The sequence below is a fragment of the Phalaenopsis equestris genome, unplaced genomic scaffold (assembly GCF_001263595.1).
Source record: "Phalaenopsis equestris unplaced genomic scaffold, ASM126359v1 Scaffold000787, whole genome shotgun sequence".
Lineage (NCBI taxonomy): Eukaryota > Viridiplantae > Streptophyta > Magnoliopsida > Asparagales > Orchidaceae > Phalaenopsis > Phalaenopsis equestris.
The window spans coordinates 432,755-458,986 of record NW_018165227.1 but is presented as its reverse complement, the minus strand read 5'-3'; the positions used below and the strand labels follow the sequence as shown (position 1 = coordinate 458,986).

General features: G+C 34.9%; 2 protein-coding genes across 4 annotated transcripts in view; one reads left to right on the top strand and one right to left on the bottom strand.

Annotated features, from left to right (window-relative positions):
- Positions 1-15,664, bottom strand: part of LOC110031186 (ISWI chromatin-remodeling complex ATPase CHR11-like) — a 41,466-nt gene extending 25,802 nt beyond the window's left edge. For all 3 annotated transcript variants that reach the window (XR_002294714.1, XM_020734271.1, XM_020734270.1), the window contains exons 1-7: positions 15,336-15,664; positions 14,304-14,435; positions 13,956-14,062; positions 13,515-13,627; positions 6,525-6,622; positions 6,164-6,343; positions 5,852-6,073 (exon numbers count right to left, since the gene is read on the bottom strand). Coding sequence is in view for 2 of the 3 variants with exons in the window: in XM_020734271.1 (XP_020589930.1) it covers positions 5,852-6,073; positions 6,164-6,343; positions 6,525-6,622; positions 13,515-13,627; positions 13,956-14,062; positions 14,304-14,435; positions 15,336-15,554 (1,071 nt within the window). In the remaining variant the exon portion in view is untranslated. The remainder of the gene's footprint in view (positions 1-5,851; positions 6,074-6,163; positions 6,344-6,524; positions 6,623-13,514; positions 13,628-13,955; positions 14,063-14,303; positions 14,436-15,335) is intronic.
- Positions 15,665-19,974: 4,310 nt separating this feature from the next.
- LOC110031213 (protein SRC2-like) lies at positions 19,975-21,199 on the top strand. Its single transcript, XM_020734305.1, is given in 2 exon segments — positions 19,975-20,658; positions 20,661-21,199. Coding segments are annotated over 2 exon segments (873 nt in total). The 5' UTR covers positions 19,975-20,181; the 3' UTR covers positions 21,057-21,199.
- Positions 21,200-26,232: the final 5,033 nt, after the last annotated feature.

Genomic DNA, 26,232 nt, shown 5'->3' with positions numbered 1-26,232 from the left:
CCCCCCACCCACCACCACCACAACAGTTTTCCTTATCGGATTGCGGCTATTAATCATTGTTCCTCTGCTATCCAATCAACCTACCTACTTATTGTCATCCTGAACAGCAAGAATCCATTGTTTCCCTATTGCTTTGCCAGCTGCTCCACATCGCTTACCTTGCTACCACCTTTCCAAGCCAACCTCCTAATCCGCCACCACCCTGTTTGGAATACAATCCTAGTTGACTTGTGTGTCGTGTCAGTTATTTTCTCCTTTTGCGTGTTATTGGTTGTCTAGTAATAATATTTGTCTATTTATTGTTGTTTCATTTAACTACAGTATCACCCAGCCCTCCAATTGTAGTAACATTCAAACTTCTAGAAAACACCACAGCCCCTACTTAGCTCTACCTATAACCAGCATTGCAAAACAAACTTCTCCCTTATTTTGGTTTTCAGCAGCCAACATCACATCTTGGCTTCTAGTTCAACTTGCAATAACAAACTAATTTGTGCGCTAGTATGCATTAAATTTAGCTTTTACTCTAAATTAAAAAATGATAAGTTCATTAGAATGCATAAGAGGTTCATTTTCTTTCGATCATCAATTTCCATTAAGTACTCTAAGCCCTTGGGTCAATTCATCATAATTATAACGTTCGCAAAGGATTAAACTTGACTTTCACCTTTAATTGATAGACAGCCATCCCTTTTACCAATTTTTAGATTGTCAAATGGCGCATTATTCGAGGAAGGATGCTGCTTTAATAACTCTAGCATGTTTGTGAGAATTCAACTTTGACCACAGGTCTAGCAAGATGCAAGCTAGCAAATTTAAAACTACCTTTTCTTACCATTTGCAAGAGCTATTTTAGCAACCTCTTAACTTGGGCTGCATACCTCAACCTTGCCATTATTAAACCAAGTCATGTCATCTCAAAGTCATTCATCTAGAGCATGCGTGAGGCCAAAAAGCATTTAATTAATTTCTTTTAGCTTTTGGGGACTGAAGAAATTAAAATTCAGCTGGCCGTTGAGGTTGGTGAAAGCTATATGAAAAAGCTTTATTAACTTCAAAAAGCATCATAATACCAACCCATTTACTATTCTCAAGAATAATCTGCATGACATGACATCTAAAACTATGTGTAGTCCAAGTATAGCTTCAATATTTAATCTGTTAAAATAATTCAATTAAGCCCTTCGTAATTATGTAATTGTGGGGAACTTCCATCGCTTTTTTAATTTAAATGTTGCTTGCTTGTTTATTGAGAATTTATTGAATGCTAATTTTTCAGTATTAATGCTGATGAAAATTTTCTCATCATCAACGTTATTAATCAGCAGTGGTCCTGTCCTAACTGTAAAAGAAAAATCTGAAGCACTTACACAAATAGGGAGGAATTTAAAGTAAGACAGCAAACTGACAATATTTACATTTACAATAGGTAAGCGGCAGGAAATTTTTTTTTTTAAAGAGAAAAAACTGCGCTGATAATATCATCTATTTGTAGTTCTCCAACATTTTAATTACAACTGTGGGCTCCGAAAATTTGAAGCCCAAGACTCATTTTTGTTATTGAGGCCATTTGTGTTTGGTATTTTGGGTCAAATTTTTGGAAGAAAGATTGGATTGTGCCCTTTTTTTGAAAGGACTTTTTGATTGGGGTTTGCCGTTTCCATAGGCGCAAGCACAATTTGGATGGCGCCCTATGACTAATTACCCCTCCCGATAACGAGAGAGCACATTTGATTAAGGTTATTCATTAAACACTAAATATTCAATGTATAGTAGCAGCATACTTAGTGTTTTAGATTATAAAATTATATCACCTTAAGCTTAAAACAAATTGTGGGAGAAATGATAACAGACCCGATCAAGATCTTATGGTTTTGGTCACTAATCTGCTTATTCAGAGAAGACAATCAACACAACCTAACTGAAAAATACTTATCAACAACCATGGGTTACATCGTCAAAGGAACCCTTATGCAAGTTTCAACATTAGTTAACAAAAAGCATCAAATGGTAGAAAGCCGTTAAGAAATATGCAAGTTTCACCTGTGGTTGTAATATAATGGTGTCATTTAACAACAAATTACGTTGTCAGAAAGCTCTGATCGTAGCCGCAACTTTTTGTAAAACCGTTTGGTCAAACCACATGGACAGAAGCACAAACCACGTCCTTACTGGTGTGAGTTTTTTTGTGAGAATATAGTTATATACAAGATATGACATTCCCTCTTTACGAGCTGAATTTAATCAAAAATTCATCACAAGACAAACTGTTGTTGAGGGTGGATCAATTTTATTTTGTTTTAAGTGATTTAATTTTAACTTGAATGTTTTAATTTATTTGCTTTAAAACTTTAGATGATTGCTTTAAAGCTTTAAATATTTTGATTTCTTTATTTTAGGTTTGCAAGTGGTTGCTTCAAAATTGAATGATTTGATTTATTATTTTGATAACTTGATTTAAAATTGAGCTCTCCGATTTCGACTTTCAATCAACACGGTCATCTTCGAATATTTGATTAATTGATTGACTTGAACCATGTCGACTTTGCATCTTGCTTAAAAATTATTGGGCTTAAGATTGACAAGTGATGATACATGAACTTTGTCAAATATGTTCTGCTTACATAGAATTGAATTCAGAATTTTGTAAGTTGGAATTTATTTAAATATTTATTGAAATCTGATTTTGAAAAAAGATCACCCTGATTGAAATTTTCAATCAACACAATTGTCAATGAAGTTTTGTTTGATTTTTTTATTTGAATCCTAGTGACTTTACATATTGCTTGTAAATGATAAGGTTTAAAATTTGACATGAGATTAAATATGAACATCGTCAACTTTATTGTGTTTACAGATGATCAGGTTCATAATTTATATCCTTCAAATTTATTAAAATATTCTTTTAAACTTGATTTTGTAAATAGATCTATTCTGTTTAAATCTTATATCATCTCGGCCATCATTGAGAATTTATATATTTGAAATGATTACTCTTGAAATTTATTTGAAATTTCAGTTAAATATCTATAAAATACTAATTTTGTCAGCTTCGGACTAGGTGATTAGAATTTGCAATTTTTTATGTTTGTGATTTGAACATCACGAAAATTTATTTAGTCAATTCCAGTCTTTAAAAAGAGGAGGATCAAACTAGTTGAGTGAGGACTACAACTCTACACTATAAACAAGGCGTCCCCATTGAGAGCTTGCATAATTTAATTATTTTGAGTTTGATTTCAAAATAGAAATTTTGTAATTTTAAGATAAACATAGTCTTTTTAACAAGAACTTTTTTATATTTTAAAAGTGAGGGCAATTTAAGTGAAAATCTCATTTGCACCGCACAGGATTCTCAAACCATTTGGGTTTTGGCATAATCAATTTAATGGAGCCCATGCAAAATTTTAATGTTAATTTCAAGTGCCAGCATAACATTCTCGAGCACAAAATTTAAGCCTTATATACATTGGATGGAGCATATGCACGCATTCAATTTCAAATATTTAGATATTTTAAAGTTTTATGAAAATTTTTTAAGTTGATTTGCACGCATCTTAAAACGACATATTTTAAAATTATTTCATATCAATCCGCACAACATTCTCAAGACAAATGAGTTTAATCGTTTAATATGATCGTTGGAGCCCATACAGACTAAATTAATTTTAAATAACTTGCTATTTGTGGTAATTTCTACATGCTTGAGAAGATTTGCCGAACTTTAAAGCATGAATTAAATCAAAAATTGCTTCGAAAGACACATGCCATACTTGGAATTATATAAATTTGCCTTATTTAGATGAATACATTGTGACATGCAAAAACTCACTTTGAAGCTTTTTAAATATTGTCTTATGTTCACCTGCAAATGTGTTAGGAATCTGGGGACGAAAAGGCTTTCAAAGTCCTTGTTGAGCAATTATAAATGACATTTAGGTGCTCATATTTGATTCTTCTTTATGCCTTTCAAATGCACCACATAATGATAACTTTGCATTTGGACATAAGATTTTTATTAAAGCATCTCCAAACATGCTTATAATTTATAATTTTACTCGAGTTTGAAATCAAAAAGAAATTCAATCACATTAATTGGTAATCTATTCAATGCTTCTTAAATCTTAAATAAGTTTCGAGTGCATTTAAATTTGTTCTCTTGAAATAACTTAAACTATATTTTGAGTGATTTTTCTGTATTTTGTAACATATATTTTCTTTTGTTTATTTTTCATGTCATTTATAAAGTCAAAATATTCCAATCAATTCAACTTTAGGTCATTTTTTTGCAAGTCCAAGATCAACAACAATTTCAATAACCACTCTCTGTCGTTCCCGCGTAGGGGGTTGCATCAGGATGTATGATCTCCTCAACTGTCTCTAAAACATGATGGTCTATAAGATGCATGTAAGTCTTTGATTAACTTGCATGAAACTAATGTTAATACAATTTCTCCACCGAGTCGAAATAACTCAGATGAGTACTTGAAATTTCCCTGTATTTGTACTTTTGGAAGCGAACGGTAACATCAAAGCGACGGTGAAACAACAAATTCGTAGAAATAAAAACACAAATTCCTGATTTTTTTTCCTCTGATATTGGAATAAGAAGAAACTAGGCTATTTGGGTGGCTTGGGTATATAATGTGAAGTCAAAATGAACAATGAAGTAAAATGGGAAATTTCGGATTTGTGGATCTCGCAGAAGAGGGTGTGTGATGCAATGGTTTAAACAAGACATGTGAGATGAAATTGGGCCTTGCCATAAGGAGCGATGGGGAGTTTAAGTGAGTATTAAGGTTGTGACTGGATTTGGATATGTTGCAAATAAGAAACAAAGAGGTAAAAAAACAGGTGTGGCTTCTACATGAGAACATGAAGTGGAGAAGTGTTGCCGACGTGTGAAACAGAGAAAGACAAGATATTGTTTGTGCTTGGAGTTGAAACCAAAAAGAAGAAAGGTGAAATTGTGAACGACGACCTGGGGTCATGAGAAAAGGGAGAGGAGTTTAAGAGGTTTTTGTATGTTTTGATCCTTTCCTTCATTTTCCAAGCTAGCTTTAATCACAAGTGTATTGTGAGGAAGACGAGCGAACGCAAGGGGAAATTGAGTTATGTTGTGTGGTTGGGCAATCAAAGGGAGAATGGAGCGAAGACTATGAGTTTTGTCGAGTGAAACAAAGCGAAGTAGACAATTGGAAGAGTTTCAAAGGTCCTTGCATGTTGCTATCCCTTCATTGCCTTTCCCACTCGTTTTGTATCGTGAGTGTTGGTGTCACGCAAATAGAGAGGACGGATGAAGGCCAGGGCTCGTGCAGCTCTCGATTTTGCAATGAGGGAAAGATTGTGGAAAGGTTGTGATCGAGAGGAATGAATAGGGCTTCAATTTTGGTGGGTGAAACTAGGAAGAACAAGAATTTTGGAAGTTTTCGCACATTGCATTGTTTTTCCTGTTGGTTTTAATCACGACTGCCTCGCGAATAGGACAGACTAACAGAGGGACAGAGGAAAGACATTGCGTTAGTGCAAAGAGAAGTGAGGCTTTGGTTATGGTCAAGACAAGAAGCGGAGCAGTTATCGCATTTGAGGCGGGAGTAGTTGGATTTCTAATTTATTTTAATTTCTCTCATATTATTTTTTAATTCATTTTTCTTTTTTCTTTTATGGTCAACAGCAACAAAACACAAATAATTTCAATTCCTATTCCTCAATTCTATCAACCGGAAACTGAAACAAAAAACTTTTTGCTCTCAAATAGAATGTGCTTGGACTTGCATCAAGTCAATGCAATATATAATCAATTGTTTGTAAGATAAGCATATTCAATATTATAATATACAATGTAAGATACCTGAAGTGGCGTGCCCGTAATTAGCAGACGATAATTAGTATTATATAGTCTCATTGTTTTTGATAGAAGAGAATTTTCATTCTTTATTCGATGAGCTTCATCAATGATCACATAACGCCAGCTAAAGCGCTTTAAGGCATTTTTTTCTTTAATGGCCATCTCATAACTTGTCACAAGCACATCGAACTTCCCAGCAACCAGTAAATTCTCCCGTATGTATTTCTAGAAAAATAATAACAATAAAATATCAGCAACAACCCATCATGAAAGATGTATTGCACACAAGAAAATAGAGATAAGAATCCAGCCTACCCTTTCTTCAGGATTTCCTAGGAGCTTTACTGCACGTAATATAGAACAAAAGCGCCGAATCTCATTCATCCAATTACCAAGAGTAGATTTAGGTGCCACAACCAAATGCGGTCCAGTAATTCCTCTAAATTCATGCAAATATCCCAGTAAAGAAATGGTTTGCAACGTCTTTCCAAGGCCCTAGACACGGTAGAAAATATGAATTTACCAGTTCAAACATGAAGACAACTTATACAGAAATATAAAATTGAAAACGTCACAGAGCCAATCTAGCAAAGCACTAGATCATCTCCTAACTGAGAAGCAATAGAGCAATTATCTTAAAATATATGCTAGACTGAAGAAAATAATAAAAGCATACCATCTCATCAGCAAGAATCCCATTAATTCCATTTTCATACAATCGAATCAACCAGTTTAACCCAGCTAATTGGTAATCTCTCATCTTACCATGTATACCTGCAAGTCAACCAATAAAACAAAAGTCACATTAAATAATTTTGCAACTTTCTAATTGTAAAATGTCCCAATAATGGATTAACAATTGCGCTACAAGTTTGCCCGTGAACCAAAAGGCGTTCATAAAAAGGATTAACAAGCAGTGATCCCATCCTAATATTTAACAGCAAGATTGAACATAACAGCCTTAAAGCAATACATTCCCCCACAATAATATCCCAAATAATGCCTCAAAGGGGTAGTAAACTGGACATTTCCACAAACTATAAGCAAACTCTAAGGATTTCCAATAGCAATCAATCTAGTAAACTACACAACCTTTATGACTAAATTGTATTAGATTAGCCTAAACATCACAAAAGAAACCAAGCAAGACACGATCAAACCATCATCTTAAAAACTGAAAAATATTACAAAGTCAGACAAAGTAGTGGAAGTTCTCCTTCCATTCCAGAGTCTTGGTGATAGAGATCAGAAATCTTAGTGGCCTAGATCTGTTGAGGTAGATGTCCTTCTCAATAGCCATTCACTTTTATTTGATTTCTAGTTTAGGCAGTTTTGTGGAGAGAAAGAGCTAAAGATAGGAAGGAAGAACTCGGAAAGAAAAGGAGATGAGAGAAAGAACTAAAGATGGAGAAAGAGAGATGAGAAGAAGAGAGAAAAGGAGATGGGGAGATGAAAGAAAGAATTAAAGATAGGAGAGAAACTAAACATGCTATCAAGAGACCCTAAACGAGAGATGGGGAAAATTCATAAGGCTGATTAGGAAAAAAGAGAGGCAGGAAAAAAAATAATTTCAATTCATGAAAAAAAAATAAAATCATTCCATATTTATAAAAAAAATCTAAAATTTATAATTAAAATTAATTCTAACGTGCAATCAAAATCAAATTTATCATCTGATTTTAATAAAAATTAACCAAAAAAATATTTTTTTCGTAATGTTTTAAAAGATGGAGCTGTATGTGATACTTTAATGTCAGAAGGTGACATGTTATAATTTTAATATTTCATAAATAAAAATATGATTTAAAAATAAAATATAAGAAAAAATTAAAATTAATTATTAATTCAAAGTCAAAAAACGTGTATATTCCAACTGCCAAATTTAACTTCACAAACCCACAAAATCAAACAAAATTAAAAGTAAAAGTAAAACAAGACGAGATAAATTGTTAAACATCTTAAACAAATAAAGTTATAGAGATAAAGGGCAGTAAGAGTGAGAATCTTTTGCCAAGCAAGCAAAGATTGAAGACAAACGAAATGAAAGAAAAACATAATTTCAAGCTTGAGAGTGAGACTTTAGTGGGGCATGTAGAAAAAGAATTAATTTGTTAGGACTTAACTAGTAAACCTTTGATTTTAGGTTGGCCCTTAGTAGTGCATATTTGTTTATAAGTGAAAAATAGCGGTGCACTAGTATTTGAAGGTTCAAAAGATTTCTCATATACCTATACTTCAATCATTTTATATTGGTCATCATTTTTTAAAGAGAGCATCATATTAAATTTGTGTTTACAGTATGCATCCCAACCTTCATCTAGCATGAAAAATACTTCTGATTCCAAGGACTGGAAACAAAAAAATATGCTTCAAGAAAGCACATCATTTAATCAAAGAAGATGAAGGTATCATTGATTAAAACACACTTAAATGTCATATTCTCTAACATCAAATCTAAACCCTACCCATATTCGTTCAATATTTACTAGAACAATAGAACATCCATTCTTATAACCACTAAGTGCCTATTGCTCATTCAACTAGATAATTACAAAGCTAAAAAAAGTGAGATGTCGTTCCGTAAACAAAATGATATCCTTCCAAAAAAAATTATGAATGAAAAAACTCTTACCAATGTCTTAAAAGACAAAGATAAGATCTAAAGTATATAGAATCAAATCTTTAAGAGAAGAATACTAGTTTGTAATTATGAAGTACATACACAGACAATGAAACAGTGTATATATGATACTCACAGACATTAAAATTGCCAATAAAGAAAAACAAACACCATTAACAGAAAAAATTAAAATTGTATAACATATAACAGTTGTTATTTATCAACAACACTCCGAAATGAAAATTTATTAATCCTTTTCAATAGTCAAATATTTCGTTAATAACAAAATTACTTATTAAAAGTAAGAAAATTCTCCAAAAAAAAAATAACAATTTCCTTTTAAAAATAGCCAAAAAAAATATGATTATATGAGCATATTGATAATCTCACAGTTTAAGCTTATACAATTAGGTATCGAGATGCTTTATGCCCACATATTACAATACATCATAAGGTGTTTTAAGGCACAAATTTTAAAATTAACCGACTGCACAAAATAAAAAAAAAGTTATTATACTAATATCAAAATATAAAATAAGAAGTGTTACTATTACAAAAACAAGCCTATTTCTCCAATTTTCTCTATTTTGGAACATCTATATCAAATTTCCCTTTATTTGGAGTTTTTTTTTTTTTCAAATCAATCTAAATCCTAAATATGAGGCATACGCCTCTTAAATTTTTAGACAATGCACCTGACAAAGGAGGCCATAAACCACACGTCACTTACAAGACGCTAAGGGCCTCATATTGTGCAATTTTAAGTCATGAATGATGATTAAATAATTAAGATTAACATACTAAATGATATGATCAAAAATTTGCACTAGCATTCATTTTCCCTTCGATAATGCATTCACCATTATTTATGAAAAACTTAATTTCATAAGATGGCTCATTAAGATTGAAATTAATAACTTCAAAATTTCAATATTATTCATTGTAATTAATATATCAGAGTCAATGAACCAAAACTTAATCTATCCTTGAATAAATTATAGGTTTCTCCTAGATAAAAAAAAAATTAACAAGCACAAATACTCTTTCACCTATTGAGTGATATTGTTCTTTTAAAGTGAATTAATGAATGTTTAACACTGTCATTGTCGAGTCTCAAGCCCCTGATGTGAAAAGTGAAGGGTTGTGTTAGACAATACGAGGTTGTGATCCGCGATATGAGGTATTTTTTTGACCTCACACTCTAGCCCTACCCGACATCTGTCTCCTTCCTTCCCACGAAGCCGTATTCGACCCTCTCATTCAGATACGGACTTCAATATGGCTGATGATGATCAAATTATTGACACTCTAGAACCTTCAGGATAGCTGATAATGAGATGGACTCGATTGAATATGAAACTCAGGACGGTGAGGGAGCAGTTGAGATGACTGCTCTGAGGGAGTCTATAGCAGATGTTATATATGACAGCTAGTCCAGCAAGTCTTTTCTCTATTCGTACTTTAATTTTGAATGTCAATTTTACTTTTATTTGGATAAGTACTAACAATCTTTTTTTTTCACAGTTATAGAAACATGACTTCTAGGATATCAATTACAGACAGAGGTTTTTTGTGTTATTGTGGTCTACCGGCTCCGTTGCTCACATCGCATCAGTCTCATAGCTTTGGGAGGCAGTTCTACGGTTGTGTCAAGGGTGTTTCTGCTCGTTTGGGCTGACTGTCCCTCATATGACACGGCCAGCAGTCATGAGAATCCGGTGTTTTCTCAGTTTGATTGTGCAGATGAGGACAGACGTAGCCAGAGTCTGAAATTAAACATTTTAATATTTCTGATTGTAGTTGTACTTGTATTTGTACTTTTTTAGTTCTCCTGGTACTCATGAGGGTGTGAGAAATGCATGATATCTTTTAATGCTGATCTGTGATGATTTCATGTTTCTGCACTATATGTTTCAATGCTACCAATAAGCTATTCTGAATAAGCTGCCACAAACAGTTTTATCACATAGGGGCATGAATGTCATTTAACTAAGCTGTCTCAAACAGCAAGGCAGATTATTCTGATAATCTGCAGATTATCAGATTATCAGAATAATCTGCTTATCAGCAGATTATAAATAATCAACAGCTGCACCAAACAGACTCTTAATCTTCATTTCAGTATAATTAATTTGTTGACATTTTAAGGAACTATAAAACTTTATATTTGATAGATTAAACAAAAATCAGGAAATAGATCACTCGCATTGTTGAGTACAAAAATAGGCTTGCCAACACTATTAAACACTCCATATTAGCATGATTGGAGGTACTTGGAACAAGATTCTAGTGATGTTGCAGTTGACCACATCAATTCAACTCTATAAAGCATAATTATAAGCAAGACAGAGTTGACGTAAAACAACGAGAACTTTGAGTTTTATGTAATTATTCTTTCTGCTTCTAAGCCTATTGTGATTAATTAATGTATTTTGAGACTTTAATAATAGTTAATTATTATAAAATCAACACTTTATTAGTTGATGGTAGTTGATTAGAATGTGATAAAATGTGCATGTCCATGAATTGATTTCTCAAGGTGACCAACCAAAACTTGACAATGATCAAGTATATTTTAAGTGAAAAAACATGATAAAAAATTCAACTCCTCATGAAAGGCTTGATCCAAAGAAAGTCAACTCTAATGCACTCCAATTCAAAACCATTAACCCCGCCACCTTAATAATTCAAAGTGTCACATTACCTCGCTTCCCTATTTAGTTAGATCAACCAACATTTTTACTGCCATCCTTTGTTAATTTAAATTTTGAATAAAAATAATGGCTTAAAAAAGAATTTTAGCTTATATATGAATTTGTTTTTTGTTGAAATAAAAATTTAATGTTGTTTTTCTTAAATCTTACTTCATGGGACTTGATAAACTATTTGAAAGCTTGATAGCAAGAAAATCATCTTAAATCTTTGATGAGTCACTTTTTCTTTCTTGCTCTTATTTATCTTAATTTAATTTCAACTTCAGCACATTGTTTACACATCCACAAGCCAACATCCATCACCACTTCATGCAAATACAAACTCTCTCTCTCTCTCTCTCTCTCTCTCTCTCTCTCTCTCTCTCTCTAAATTTTACCCCGATCCACAAACCCTCAAACATCCAAGCTCAAAGTTTGAACTCCCACTAACACATCTCAACCTCATTTCCACATTCTATCCTTCCCAGAAGCTTCATAACCAAACCTAGAATCAATTCCGCAAACAAGGGCTATGGATCCTCCTCGCAAGATGCACTATTCTTGATGCTCTCTTCTTCAATCCCAAGCCACAAATTTTAACCTTCATTACCTAAATCAACACCGCGACAATCTTTCAACCTCTCGGCTACCTTCCCAGCAAGACCTAGCTAGGCCGCAGCATCAACTACCACACTAATCAAATTATTTCCAAAGCAAATCAATTCTGAATCATTCCAGAGTCCCATCAACTTCTCGCCCCAGCCAATCTCTCTAAATTAATCACCAAACCCTCTACCCTACGATGCAACACGTGGAAAAATATCCCTCTCAATTATTCCCACCACCTAAAACCATCCTCCCCAAACATTTTTTCGTGATAAATGTAAACTTCACACTAAGAGGTGATAAAGTTAAAGAAAGAAGATAATGCAATTTAAAGATATAAGAACTTACAGTCTCATAAAAACAGGATTATCTAATCACGGAAACTATGTTGCCATGAGTGAAAGAGATCTAAAAGATAAAAGAAAACGTGCATAGAAATTTCCCAAAGAGCAACTCATTATACAAGAGAAAAAAAGAGAATATCAATTAATTTAATTCATAACAATAAAGATGACATCATAAATATCTTAAAAAACTATGATATATAATTTAAAATAAAACCAACTATATCCTTTAGTCTATAATCAAATCAATCCTATCATCAAATTTAGTTTTAAAAAAATAATCATAATCAAATAAATATCTTTTTAAATTCATGAATAAGATCTAACTTCATAGACTTAAGTTTGGACTAAATGTAGATTTGGGTCCAACATATTACAGATTAATAAAGGAGAGTAATTAGGATAAATAAATGCTTCAAGTTATTTCATCCAAAAGATTAATAGAAATATAAACGCACCCTCCCGACATTTTTGTTCGCCCACAGTGTTAGCTTTCAAAATTTTAGCTTAGTGGATCCATCATAATCACTAAGTATGATTCAAAAAAACTTAATAGTAATCAAGAAGCAATAAGAGAAAGGGTTAGCGCCATACAATTAATCCATCATGAAATTTGTTTCAAAGATAACATTCACCAAAGATATAAAAGCAATGAACTAATAGCTTTTAACATAGTTCAATTTTCTTCTACAGCTTACCTCAACAAAGTTATAACACACAAAATTCCAGTACTAATGTCCTCAAATATGCCATTGACTGGCACGGCATATTTAAGAAAATAAAATGCAACTATTTTAGTTAAGCGAAGTTTTCAATATCTAACTAGGTAAAAATTCTGAGTGTTGCTTGGCTTTACTATTAATTTGCCAATCAATGACACACTAAGGTGGAGAATTAAAAGAAAGAAAAGATTGAAACTTCTATAACCAAAAACAATCATCATGATCATCAAACTAATTCCAACAACGGAACAACTTAGGGTTGTCCATTAGCCTAATAAATAGAGGACCTAAAGGGCAAAGCAGGAAAAAGTTTTTTTAGCATCTTTCCTAAATAATGGTACATTTCCCAACCATGGCTCTGGCATGCAGTGATGAAGAAAGTCAATGGCATAGTTATCTTCCATTGCTTTTTAAGTGATAATTTTATCAAAAACATAATAATATCAATAACTTCGCAGATTACTCTATCAGGCTCCATAACTCTTTTCTGACCCGCTTTCAATGACATCCAGATATGATGAAAGATAATGTTTTTGCTTATTAATGCATGATGGTATACAATATCTTAATATTGTGTTTTCAAATATTTTCAGTTAATTTTGGATAAAAGCAGGCAACTTTAGCACTCTTGCAAATACAAGTAAATGGATTAACTAAAACAATATCAGAAAGAAAGCTTACAAGATGGTTGTGACACCAACCGTGTCCCTCCTGCACCAGCAAGACTATCCTCTTCTTCTTTAAGATACTCTTCATCTTCCTCCTCCTCAGTTAGTTTTGAAGCATGGCGGCCACTATGAATGTGGTAAAAATGTAACAGAAGAATTAATAGTACAATAGTTGGTCTATGCTTTAATATCAGAGATAAAACAAGGTAGCCAGAAGACATTTTCTGCCCTTTTTTCATCAATATCTATGAACAGTTTCCAAAAAAAGTTCTTGACAAAAATTAAAACAGAATTAAACTAAAAGTATAAAGGCTGGCTTCAAAATTAGTATCACAGATAAGCCAAGCTAGCCACCAGAGATTTTTTAAGATCTTTTTGTTAATACAAAAGAATAGTTTCCTGAAAGTTCTCTCATGTTTATTTATCTTCCAAAAGAGAATGTAAACACTATTACCGTCCTCCTAGTTTTTTTTGAGATGCAGATTGAACTCCATTAGCAAAATGAGCAAATATTTCAGTCTGTTGGAGGAGATACTTCAGCCGTCCCTTCCCTTTATTATTCTGCCAATGGATATAATATCAATAAAATGCAGAAAAAGAAGCATTGAATACAACAAAAACAAGCGACAGAAGCAAACAAGTTTATATCTACAAATTTATCATTCACTAGCACTGATTGTGCATGCAGCAAAATGCTTCAAAATTGATATCAATAGAAAGGTCTATAGAAGATGTGTGCATGGACTCAAACACAAGCAAATCAAATAAATAATTTAGACTGCTCCGGCAGAACATAACCAACCATGTCAGCATCAATGGCTGCATTTTGTGCACTCAAAATCTCTTTAACTTTTTGCTTCTTCAACCTTTGCATTTCCTTAAGACGAGCTTTTTCACGCCTGCCAACCTCATTGTTCAAGGATTCTTCCTCGACCTGGAAACAAATTAATCTAAGGATCACATGTCCTAAAAACAGAAGAAAGTTCCTCAGAAGCCAATTACATATGGAAAGAAGATGATAGAATACTATACAAACAAAATGCTAGGTTTTAGTTCCAAAACATGCCGTGTAGTTTGACAAGTAAAAAAATAAATGCAGTAGCAGAAAAAGCTAGGCAAATAAAGTATCAGCTGTTCAAAGAATGGCATTCACAAGTAGACTTGGCACGTCCATTTGCCCACAATCTATATCAAACAAAATTGCATCATTAAAAATAATTGAAAGGGAATGATGTAAATGGAAAAACACAGTTGATGGTGCAATATAGCAGATACTTGGAATCATAACTGAAAATAGCGTGAACAGAGCCAAGACATTTTTTTCTCTTATTTGGGCTTTGACCCATAAAATAATCACCAAATAATAATAATAATAATAATAATAATAATAATAATAAATAACAGTAGCTAGGTATGAACCATTGGCCCAACTGCCACAATTAATTAGCATATGAAGCTCATGCAGCAGATGAGAGCAAATTCTTCAAATTACTTCTAACACAAGACAGTGCATTCGCCGACAAAGAACAGCCTTCAAAAAAACTTGCAGCATCAAGAAACAAAGAATCATACTGAAACACATCTTCGACTCTTTTGCTTGCAGTTACAACCATGAACACATCTAGACCAAGATATAAACATGTAAAACAACCCACTCACGCAAGTTTCGCTGCTTAATTTGCACCAACAGAACGATATATCAAAACCAAAAATCTAGTAGCCAAGAAAAAACACATTAATCCGTAAGATTACTGACTAAGCCATAGAAATCTGCAGAAAAACCTAGCATGGAACAGTCCATCACCGCCAAAAAACCAACCCGCTTAAACCATACCTCATCCTCACCGTCGGTCCTGTCTGCAGCCGCGTCATCGTCCGTCGAATGAGAATTATCCTCCTCGTCGTCAGGGCTCGCGGTCCTCCCCACCGCTTCGAGCTCCTCCTCGTCTTCCGCCGTCACGCCGTCCTGCATCGCTTCCGCTTCCGAGGAGGAGAGAGAGGCACTAGAAGACTCCTCCTCCGATATATCCGAAGGATTCCTCGGCCTCGCCATCGCTGGTCAGACAATCACCGATCAACTGTAAGGGCGTTCTTCAGAAGGATCGAAGCCCGAAGACTCCAGTCCTCTATTCCCTGACCACACCAGAATGTGAGAAATGTGTTTTCTGGCTTAAATACGGACTGATAGTTCTCCATGACTTTAGACATGTAGCTATTTAGCGTGGAAGATTCACCGACGAGTCAGGATTCGCTACACAAACGGCCATATGATATTAGAGAAGGGCAGTTTATGGACGTCCACGCAGCCGCCAAATGTTTTCACTTTCCCGCGCTACCATATGGGCCAACTCCAATTTTGTTTTGGAAAAGACAGACCCAGGCCATCACATCAAAATTATTATGTATTTTGCCATTCGAGTTTAGCAAATGTTAGATCCATATCACACAATTTCTTTTTACTTACTCGGGCAGCAAGTGAGAGCCCAACCAGCAAATCAGAGCCCTGTTAGATCCATATCACACAATTTCTTTTTACTTACACGGGCAGCAAGTGAGAGCCCAACTAGCAAATCAGAGCCCAACCACCACGTCGAGTGGCATGTTGCGTCAGTCAAATAACTGAACTATGTCTACATCGAGATAATCGATGCCTCCCCAACTAGAATTAAATGACTAAATGGGAGAATCCTTAGCGACAGTCATCTCTTCAGTGCTTGTGGAACCACTCTTATATTTATACTATCTTGGACATGTAACTATATCTTTTTTCTGACTGCTTTGATTGGTCTTGTCCGCCAAGTCGAATGCATGTCATATTAGTTTTACCACTGATTTATGTTCTTCAAAGCACCTTGATAACGAACTACAATTTGATGTTTGATAGTGTTACCTTGATCAGTAGAGATCAATATCCTTTGAGAGAAGCATCTCTCATCATGGAATCACTTCTTGCATCCAACATTTCTCAACTACTTTGATTTTTTTATATGTCAAGTCAAGTCACATGTCATATCGGTTTTACTGTCGATCCATGTTTTGTCGGGGCACTTTGATGTTCAACTGTATTTGAGCATAATACATCAGACTATCTTGTTGTTATGGTTGCTCATGGGCAGGATAGTTACCTCCTGTTTTATTTGATAGTTTAAACTATTTTAGTTTGTTCTATCTGCCAAGTCGACTCACATGTCGCATCGGCTCAACCACTGATCCATGTTTTGTTTGAGCACTTTGATGTCCAACCATGTTTGGTGTAATACCTTAGGCTATCTGGTCGTTATGGTTGCTCATGGGTAGGATACTTACCTCTTGCTCTTTTTATACTCTCAATCAGCTTGGTTCATTCTATCAGTCATATTAAGTGGCATGTTGTATCAGTTTTACCACTAATACATTTCTTGTCGGAGCTCTTTGACACCTGTCTTTCCTTTAATATTTGATAAGGTTATCTCAATCAACAGAGATCGACACCCTTTGAGAGGAGTGCCTCCTCCTTATCAGATCGCTTCATGCATCCAACGTATACTGTGAGCGTGACACCTCAGGTCATAGCGTCGTATGGTGGCTCATTCAATTTTTTATCATGATAAATACCTCTTACGCCAAAAGATATGTATAGTTGGATACATACCTCCTACTCTATTTGATGTATATTCAGGATGCATACCTCCTGGACTATTTGATCGAAATACATATTACCCTAATCATTTGATGCTCCAATCAATGGAACTATCTCCTTCACTTGGTCGACCATTGATGATAGGACCTCATTTTGAGACACGTCAGGTTTTTGTAGCTACTTGGTTTTTACATCTCTCAATCCATATGACATTTCAGTCAGCTCTTTTATAAGAGTATATATTAGATTTTTAGTTATTATATTTATGTGCTTCTCAAGCCATATGACATTATATATGGCTCTGTTATGAGAACAACCCGTCTTCGGATGCTTTTCAGCTTTCTAGATATGTGTCCTCTAGCCATGTGACCTTAGAATTGGCTTTGTCATGAGGATACCTCGTCTTTCGATGCTTTCAGTCTTGTAGACATTTGTTATAATGTTTTTCAAACTATATGACCATTTATTCAGATCTTTTCATGCGAACTTATTATTGTATCCGGCTTTTTAGTCATTTCATACCTCTTAGACCTTATGCGCTTTTATACCAATTTTGGTGAGAGAGTATTCTATCTTCAGCCATTCCCGGGCACCTGCCCAATTAGGTTGGGTGCCTCCATAACCATATGACTTTATAGTCAATTCAGTAGCGAGAATATAACAACTGTCTGGATAGATGCACATTGTTCTCAATTTTTTTGTGCTTTCTAGCCACCTGACTATGGTGATGAGTGCTTATTCTGCATATTATCTAGCTTATGGAATGCTTCAATATGCCCAAACTAATGTCTATTAATCAGTGCTGACCCAACACTATCGAAGTACCTGGAATATCATTCTCTATCTAGAGCTAAGTTAGTCCCTTTGCCATTGGGTGTCATCTCTTACTTATCGAGGATGTTGCTCCATTTCCCATCAATGCCTTTTGGATGGTATTCAACATCTGATCCTTCTTTTCCTTGATTTGCTTGTTAAAAAACCCTCTAACACACTCATTGATACTAGTGTCATTGTTGCGGGTTTCCTCGTTGTATGCTGCTTATCTTCGTGTCTATGACACAATTCATGGGCAACGCATATTTTAGGAAGTTGATTCCTAACTTTTCAGTGAATCATTTTCCAAGGGCTATAGTGTAAAAAATGAGAGAAAATAAAGATTGAGAGAGAAAATGAACAGTAAAATGTATTGTTTATTAACTATTTCTCATAAAATAATTTCCCTGTTTATAGATGGGAGGGAATGATATATGATTTTACAAATTTGCCCCTCCTTAACGGGTTTCTTATTAGATTTTTAGGTATTTTATATATCTAGTCTATTGCTCGACTGTCCTTTGACTGGGTTAGTTGGGTTGTCATTTCTTTGGCTAGGTAATATTAATTTAGTTTGTTTGATTGTGTTTGAGTGAGTCAATGTAGTCAATTGGCTAGATTCTATGAGCTTCAAATATGCAAGACTGGCTTGGTCAGTTGGGTTTTGTCGATCATTTGGTCTAGTTTAATCGTTGATTGTCGATTCCTAGATGAGAACTTCTTATCGGCATAACGAGAAAGGGTTACTGAGCAGTTGGTGATCATCATAACTTTGTAGATAGCTTATTCATTAACAAAGGAGGTCCTTCGAGACAATTGTGAGGCTTTTTTATATGGCTAAATCTTGGTCTCAAAGAAGCAAAATGGAGGGCATTCGTAGGATGCCTGGTTTTGGTAAGGAACCAAATTCTTTCCTAAAGTTGGATCTACAAAAGGGCAGATTGATACATCCGCTCGACTTCCCAGTAGTAGTTAGCTTGGGTGCTCATCCATCTGCTCAAGTCTAATATGCCTAGACAGGTCAGTCCTAGATCGTTATTTTTTTTTTATTTTCAACTCCGCTAACATTCATCATTGACTCAGGTGGTTGCATCTAATCGAATAAATGAGATTTCTTGGATTCCTGTCATTGGACCCTTCTTTATTGTATTTTCTTCTTGTTGGATCATTGGATCTCCTCGGGATGCATCCTGACACATTCTTGATGTACACCATAAAGTTGCAAGATAACTGATTATATTACATGTTGATTTAATCTTATTTATTCTCTGTATTTATTTTTAAAATTTATTTCTAATAAAAATAATAATAATACCTTAAATTACAATGAAATATTTACATGTATGACATGTGTTTACGCGTCTAATATCTAAAATTTGATATTTGTAAGAAAATATTGGTATTTTTTTTATTCGAAAAAAAAATTTACATATACACCAGACAATTCTTATGGGTTTACATATCTAATATTTAAATTTTATATTTATATTTATAATACTTTAATGTTATAAATTTATGCATAAAAAAATAAATTTTATTTTTAAATAGTAAATAAAAGTAACATTTTTGTTATGATTTCAATCATATACGCGCTCTCCTAAAGTAACATTTTTGTTATGATTTCAATCATATACGTGCTCTGATAAAAAAAAAAATAAAAAGTATAAAAATAAAAAAGAAAAAACGTGTGTTATGCATGTAAAAATGAAAGATGCAATAGAAATAAATAAAAAAAAAAATTCAAATTATTTATATAAATACAAAATAATTATGTGCTATTTATGTAAATGCCCTAATTAAAAAATAATATCATCATATCCTTTTATGTATATTTTTAAATCAAATGCTTTATCACATTTAATATTTAATTTTGGCATAATTACATAGGGAGCACCGGACACATAATTTTCTTTGAGTTATCCAAAAGACATCGAAATTCGAACGGCTTACAAGTAATTAACGATGTCAACCAAAACGCGCCGCGCGTCCGTTCCCAAAAAAAAAAAACACAAAAAATCGCGTTTTTCTTTGGTCAATCCTTCTTCGAAATTTCCCACGAACTTCGCGACCAAGCATCCAATTCCATTCCTATATATAAATGGCAACGTAGCTCCTCCTCTTCCTCCACGCCCAAATTTGACCCTAAAGGAAAACCTAAAATCCCTAATTCAATTTCTTCATCTTCTTCTTCCAATCTCAGTTTCGAGATCTCAATCCGAGTCCCCCGATCCTTTGAAAATCCCTTTCCATGGCTTACCGCACACTCGAGCTAACCCTGATTTCCGCCAAGGATCTGAGGGAAGTCAACGTTTTCTCCAAGATGACCGTCTACGCGTTGGCGACAATCGCCGGCGATCGCCGCACACAGCAGCGAACTCCGGCTGACCATAACGGCGGAAAGAATCCTTCGTGGAATACGACTCTACGATTCCCTGTGCCTGCCGATCCAGCCGCGAGTAACAATCTCGTCGTCCATGTTCTCCTCCGATGCGAGCGAACGCTTGGAGATCGTGATGTCGGCGAGGTTCATATCCCTGTTAAAGAGCTTCTTGATGGGATCAAGGAAGGATCCAAGTTCGTCAGCTATCAGGTACGCAAGCCCGGTTCTGGTAAGGCAAAGGGCGTTCTCAATCTCTCCTATAAATTCGTGGATCTTCCCGTAACCAGCGCGCCAGCTCCGGCAGCGAAGCCCGCCGAGGGGTTTTCTGCTTATCCGCCTTCTGCCCCCCGCCGAGGGAGGGCGACCCGGTGATGGCTTATCCCGCGGCCGGCGCGAGCGGATCGGCATATCCGCCGTCGTATCCGCCGGCTGGTGGATACCCGCCGCATCAACCGCATGGAAATTATGCGCCATACCCGCCGCCCCCGCAGGGCAATTACGGGTACGGCGCGCCACCGCAGGCTGGATATGGCTACGGCGCTCCGCAGGGGTATGGTTACGGTGCGCCTCCGCAGCAAGGGTATGGTTACGGAGCGGCTCCGCCGAGGAAAAACAAGAACAATATGGCTTTAGGGCTGGGCGCGGGATTGCTCGGCGGTTTGTTGGTGGGCGATATGATTTCAGACGTGGGGGATTACGACGCAGGCTACGACGCAGGATTCGATGATGGGTTTGGATTTTAGAAGGCTGATTTGAAAGTTGGTTGTTTTGGTGAGCAATTTGACTGAAAGAACTATATATTGCTATAGTCTGTTTTATATCTGGTTTGAGAACAAAGATGTAGGTGTAAGTATTACTTATATATGATTTCTAGTTGCGTGTCTAACGATTTTTCACTTATGTTTTGTTTTTTATTTTCTTAATGATTTCAATTACGGATTTGGTTGATTTACATGACATGTTTGCCATGGCCGATAAGAAAAAAGAATTCTTTTAGAACATGGTGTGAATTGGGGCTCTTAAAAAAGCTGGTTGTCAGCGAACAGCTTGTGTTCGGCTCATCGTAACGAGCCAAACATGAACAAATTTTTAAAGTTCGAATTATAAATTAATAGAACACCAACAACTCTTTGTTTGTTCGCGTTCAGTTCGTTTTAGCTCGAAATGAAAATTGCATTTTTATTAAAGGTGAGGTTGGGTTTTGTTTTGTTTTGTTTCGAAAAGATTTACGTGGTGAAGTGTGAAAGATAAAGTTTAGATGTTAGATAAATAAATACATAAGAATTGGGTGGTGAGTATCTAAATGCCCCTTTATTTCATTCTCTTGATATAATTTGGGGGAATTCATTCTTGTAGCTCACTTGTTTTGGCATCTGATTCTATAACTTGAAAAGATATTGTGGGGATGCTTAATGCAACAGAGATTGAAATGGACTGAGAAACAAACAATAACAATGGCTTCTTTAGACTATTATCAACTTTTAGGTGTTTCTTGTACTCAATTCAACTGAGGAAAGAAAATAATAGATGTTTACATATTACCTAAATTTAATATTTACAATGTCAGATGTGCATTTAAATGTGTGATACCTTTATAAGTGATGGTATTTATGAAAGATTTGAGTGATATAGAAATTTAAAAAAAAAAAAGGATAGTTTTGGTGTTACATGTGTAAGTATTTTTGAATCGGGTGGTATGCATGTAAATGCCCAGAGTCCAGTAGAGCTCCTGTCCGACAACGGACGTGATATAGCGGGGCAAAGCGGGAACTCGGACCTTCGTTGTATCACGCCCGTTGTCTGGACGCAGCTCGCGTCTGGACTCCTCACTTAATACTTTTTTTCTAGAAAAACACCTAGCGTTTTTAATAACTTACAACTCTTTCAATAGGAAGAAGAGAGAAAAGTTGATTGGTGATTTTTAATGAATATCACCCTAGAAAAGAAAAGAAAATTTTGAAATGGTTAGAAGTATGATAGAAGGCCTAGAAGCTTATTCTCCTAGATCTATTTCTACATGATGCCTTGTGGAAAAGTCTTTGGAGGGAGGAAAAACATTTATTTGTCCATTTGTGATGACAAGTACCTATAATTCTATAATGCTATAATGTTGTGTTGGAAAAAAATAAACAAAAGAATGTGTAACATATTATTTAGAAATAAAATGAAGAATATCAAGGTGTTGGGTTAATATCTAAACCCAAACTTTTAGAAATAAAATGAAGAATATCAAGGTGTTGGGTTAATGATATTCAAATATCTGAACCCAAACTTTCATATTTACATCATGCTACTCAAATCCTTAACATCATATAAAAATACCACAAAATATTTTTAAAAATGAGATACATATTTTCATGCATAAAACCAATAGTTTATTAGGTGTAAATATAAAACATGGGTGTTATTTGTGAGTAACTCTCCCCTTACACAAAAAAGAAGGTTATTTACCTACCTACCAAGGTGTAAATATAAAACATGGGTGTTATTTGTGAGTACCTCTCCCTTTACACAAAAAAAAAAAGGGTTATTTACCTACTTACCACTACCTACCAATCAATTCCTATGGATTCACATATTAAACACCTAAACTATGATTTTTAAATAAAAGGATAAGTTGAGCTTCTTCTTCTTCATCATCAACACGTCATGATATTTTTAGATCAACTCTTAATATTAAAAAGTTCATTATGGACGAAGTCCAATGAGAGTTAAAATCAAATGAAGTGACTAAATAAGTAGAAATAAGTGAGAGGATAAAAATAAAGACTTTGAGTCGTATTCTATAATTCATATGCTATAGAGATGGAAAACCCTAGCTGATAGTATGTACATAGGGCTCCAAGCCTCCAACAAAGAAGATAGCTTTAAATAGTTCACCAAAATACTCTCGAGTGAATTGTGTTTCCATATCTCATTCATATATGTATTTATACATCAAAAGGGTGTCAACGATGATCTTAAAGCGCACCAAAAATGGAAGGTGTGAAGGAGGAAGATCACCCACAAATAGTTAACGAGGATCATAAATTGCACCAGACGAGCTAGAAGAACCAAGTCAGTCAAACTAAAATAAACTGAGTCAAGAAACTGATGGAGCGACGATCGAGTAATTCTGATAAGTAATAGCGATAACCAAACTTGATAAAACTTTGATCGTCAATCGATAAGAGGCCAACTTGATACAGATGAATTGATTTGACGGGAGAGTTAGCTTATGAGTAATGCTCAGTTGTCTAGAGTCAGATTAATGGTAATCAATATGTTTGTCTTGACCAACCAAACCCTACTGACTAAGCTTGGCCGAACATACCAAAATATGACAGATAGTAAATCGTCACTTGTTAAATTTAAAAAATACCCCTATATAGATCTTTTTTAGGTGGGGGGAAAAAAGTAATAACATGATTTTAAACCCTCTATAAATACAGGAAAAATCTAACCAAGAAAGGACATCACTTTTTATTGTTCATTGTCTCCCTCCCTCTCTCTCTCTCTCTCTGTATTTTCTCTCCTTATTTAAAATTTATTCCTTGGGTGTGATTCCTATATAATATAGAATTCAACAACCTAAAAGGTTCGATGAGCGTAGATCATGCTACAAACAAAAAAGAGAGTAACGAAGGAGAAGGACGTCGCAAGGAGATCGACGACTGCTTGGAGTACAACTTAGAATTTGAAGATTAGATATTAAATGTTGAAAGGTCGGATGTTAGAGGTCATTTGAGGTGCTTTGACCCGAGACAAATAATAACAACCCCTAAATGGAGGGTCGATGTTTAGTGACAGAAGAACCCACCCACCCCAGCCTTAGAGAGGGAAGGAAACTCCGAGTAGTTGAATAGTGTTGGGTTGGCACTAAATAAGTGGCATCAATTCAGGTGTACTGAGGTGCCTTGTTATCATGAGAATGCACTCTCACAACAAATTTTTTAGGATGAGCCCCATAGGGATTCAAGATTCCAGCACCCGTCCTAAAAAGGGCAGACCGATCAAGCCGACCATATAGCCTTGTTTGAGTCAACTGTTTGCTTGTTTAGGTTCATTGACACACTGAAATGTCGTCTTTTCCTTGCCATGTTGAGAGAGCCTTTTTTTGTGGATCAACAAATTATTGATGGGAATAATCACATTATTTATTGATTTTAAGCAAATGTTTGTGGCACAATTTATCAGTACCCATAAACTTTAGAAGAGCTCGCAAATCCTCTTGCAGATTCGCCGTGGGGAGAGTGGATACTTGCTTCCATAAAGAGATGTTGGATGTATGGGATCTGGAACATGCAATCGCCCATGCTGCTCTAGCTTAGAAGCTAAAGGAAGGACCCTTTCAGCACATTCTAGGCCTACAACAACTGAAGTTGCTAACCAAGCTGTTGGAGTCGTCCAATAACCATATATCAGGCGAGAAGTTCAACTTCATCCCTCCTCCTTCAAAGCAAAACCCACCACTTATGACCCACATAAAAGGACCACCCAAGGTGAAGGGTGGAGGTTAAGACACAATTCACATCCTTTTGCCTATCCTTTTTAAAGACCTCAGGCCACCGCAAGATCATAAGGTGAATGATAGAATGCACTGTCGAAAAAATCAAGATCGACATCCCGATCAACACTTCGATATGTAGAATAAATGCAACCTAATCACGAGAATCCTTGATCGACTCCATTAAGGTTCTCAGTGGTTGAGATAGTAGAGGTCATCCACAATAAGGAGTAATTCAAGAAATGTTATGCTTACCACCATAACCACTATTATGACACGGATGAGTGCCTACACCTCTAAGCATGATCGAAGAATTGGTCAATCTTGGGAAGTCGAAGAAGTTTGTGGCACTTGGAGCAATGACCCAATGATAGTGACAGGCCAAATTTAAGAAAATAAGGACAAACCAGTATAAGCTCATGAAATTTATATTGTTGGCATAATTCCTACCATCTTTGGAGGAGACTCATCCTACTGAGCTAGCCTAAAGAGGCTTTGGTCAGGAGATTTATGCGCAGCCTCCCTCATTTCCAAATGTAACTCATATCCCCCGAAAGCCTTCACCAATGATAACTTGCCCTCTAAGAGAATCCTTACAATGACACAATCGTTGTGACCACATTGATAACAATTTTAAGATTGGTAGTATCCTCATCGACACCAGCAACTATGTGAATATCTGACTCATCAAAAATTTACTGTGAAGTAAGTTGGTCTTACAATGAAAGTGCACGTGTCAAAGTAGTATGCAGTCATAGAGTTAGCATATTGATCCCACTAGAAAAGTCTTAGCAATTATTTTAGTAGAAATAGCACCAGTGTTACTAATTTAGTGAACCTAGATTAGCGTGATTGTAAAGAAGGTTTTAAGTCCTTAAAATCCTAATGAAAATATAATAAAGAGCGGACAAAAGAAAATTGAAACAACAGAAATAAATCTTAAGAGTTCTTTCAAGAATGATAAGACTCGTTCCCCTGTGATTCAAGGATCATGGTGATCGTGGTTTTTCTAAATGTTTTCCTATGTGATTGTTGTTAATATTGGGATATATTATTTCTTATACTTATGTCTAGGTTAAAAGAAGCATAGAATTCATGAAGATGAGCTCCCTCAATCCCCATGACATCTGCATGAATGTTCCAATGCCCTGAAAAGATTGTAGAATCCAACTCGATTATGTATATCCTCTCTTGATTCTATGGTTAATCATTCATTTCAACTATGCAATAGATAGAGATCACAATTTCACGAAATACTTACACTAAAACTATAATTTATTTTTAACTAAAAATATTTGTTAAAACATAATAATTTTTTTAAATTTATTTAAATGATTTAAAATTTGTTATAATATGTTTGACAAAGTATATATATATATATATATATATATATATGTAAAAATGAGAGTGCTTTTATCTTTAAAACACTTTCT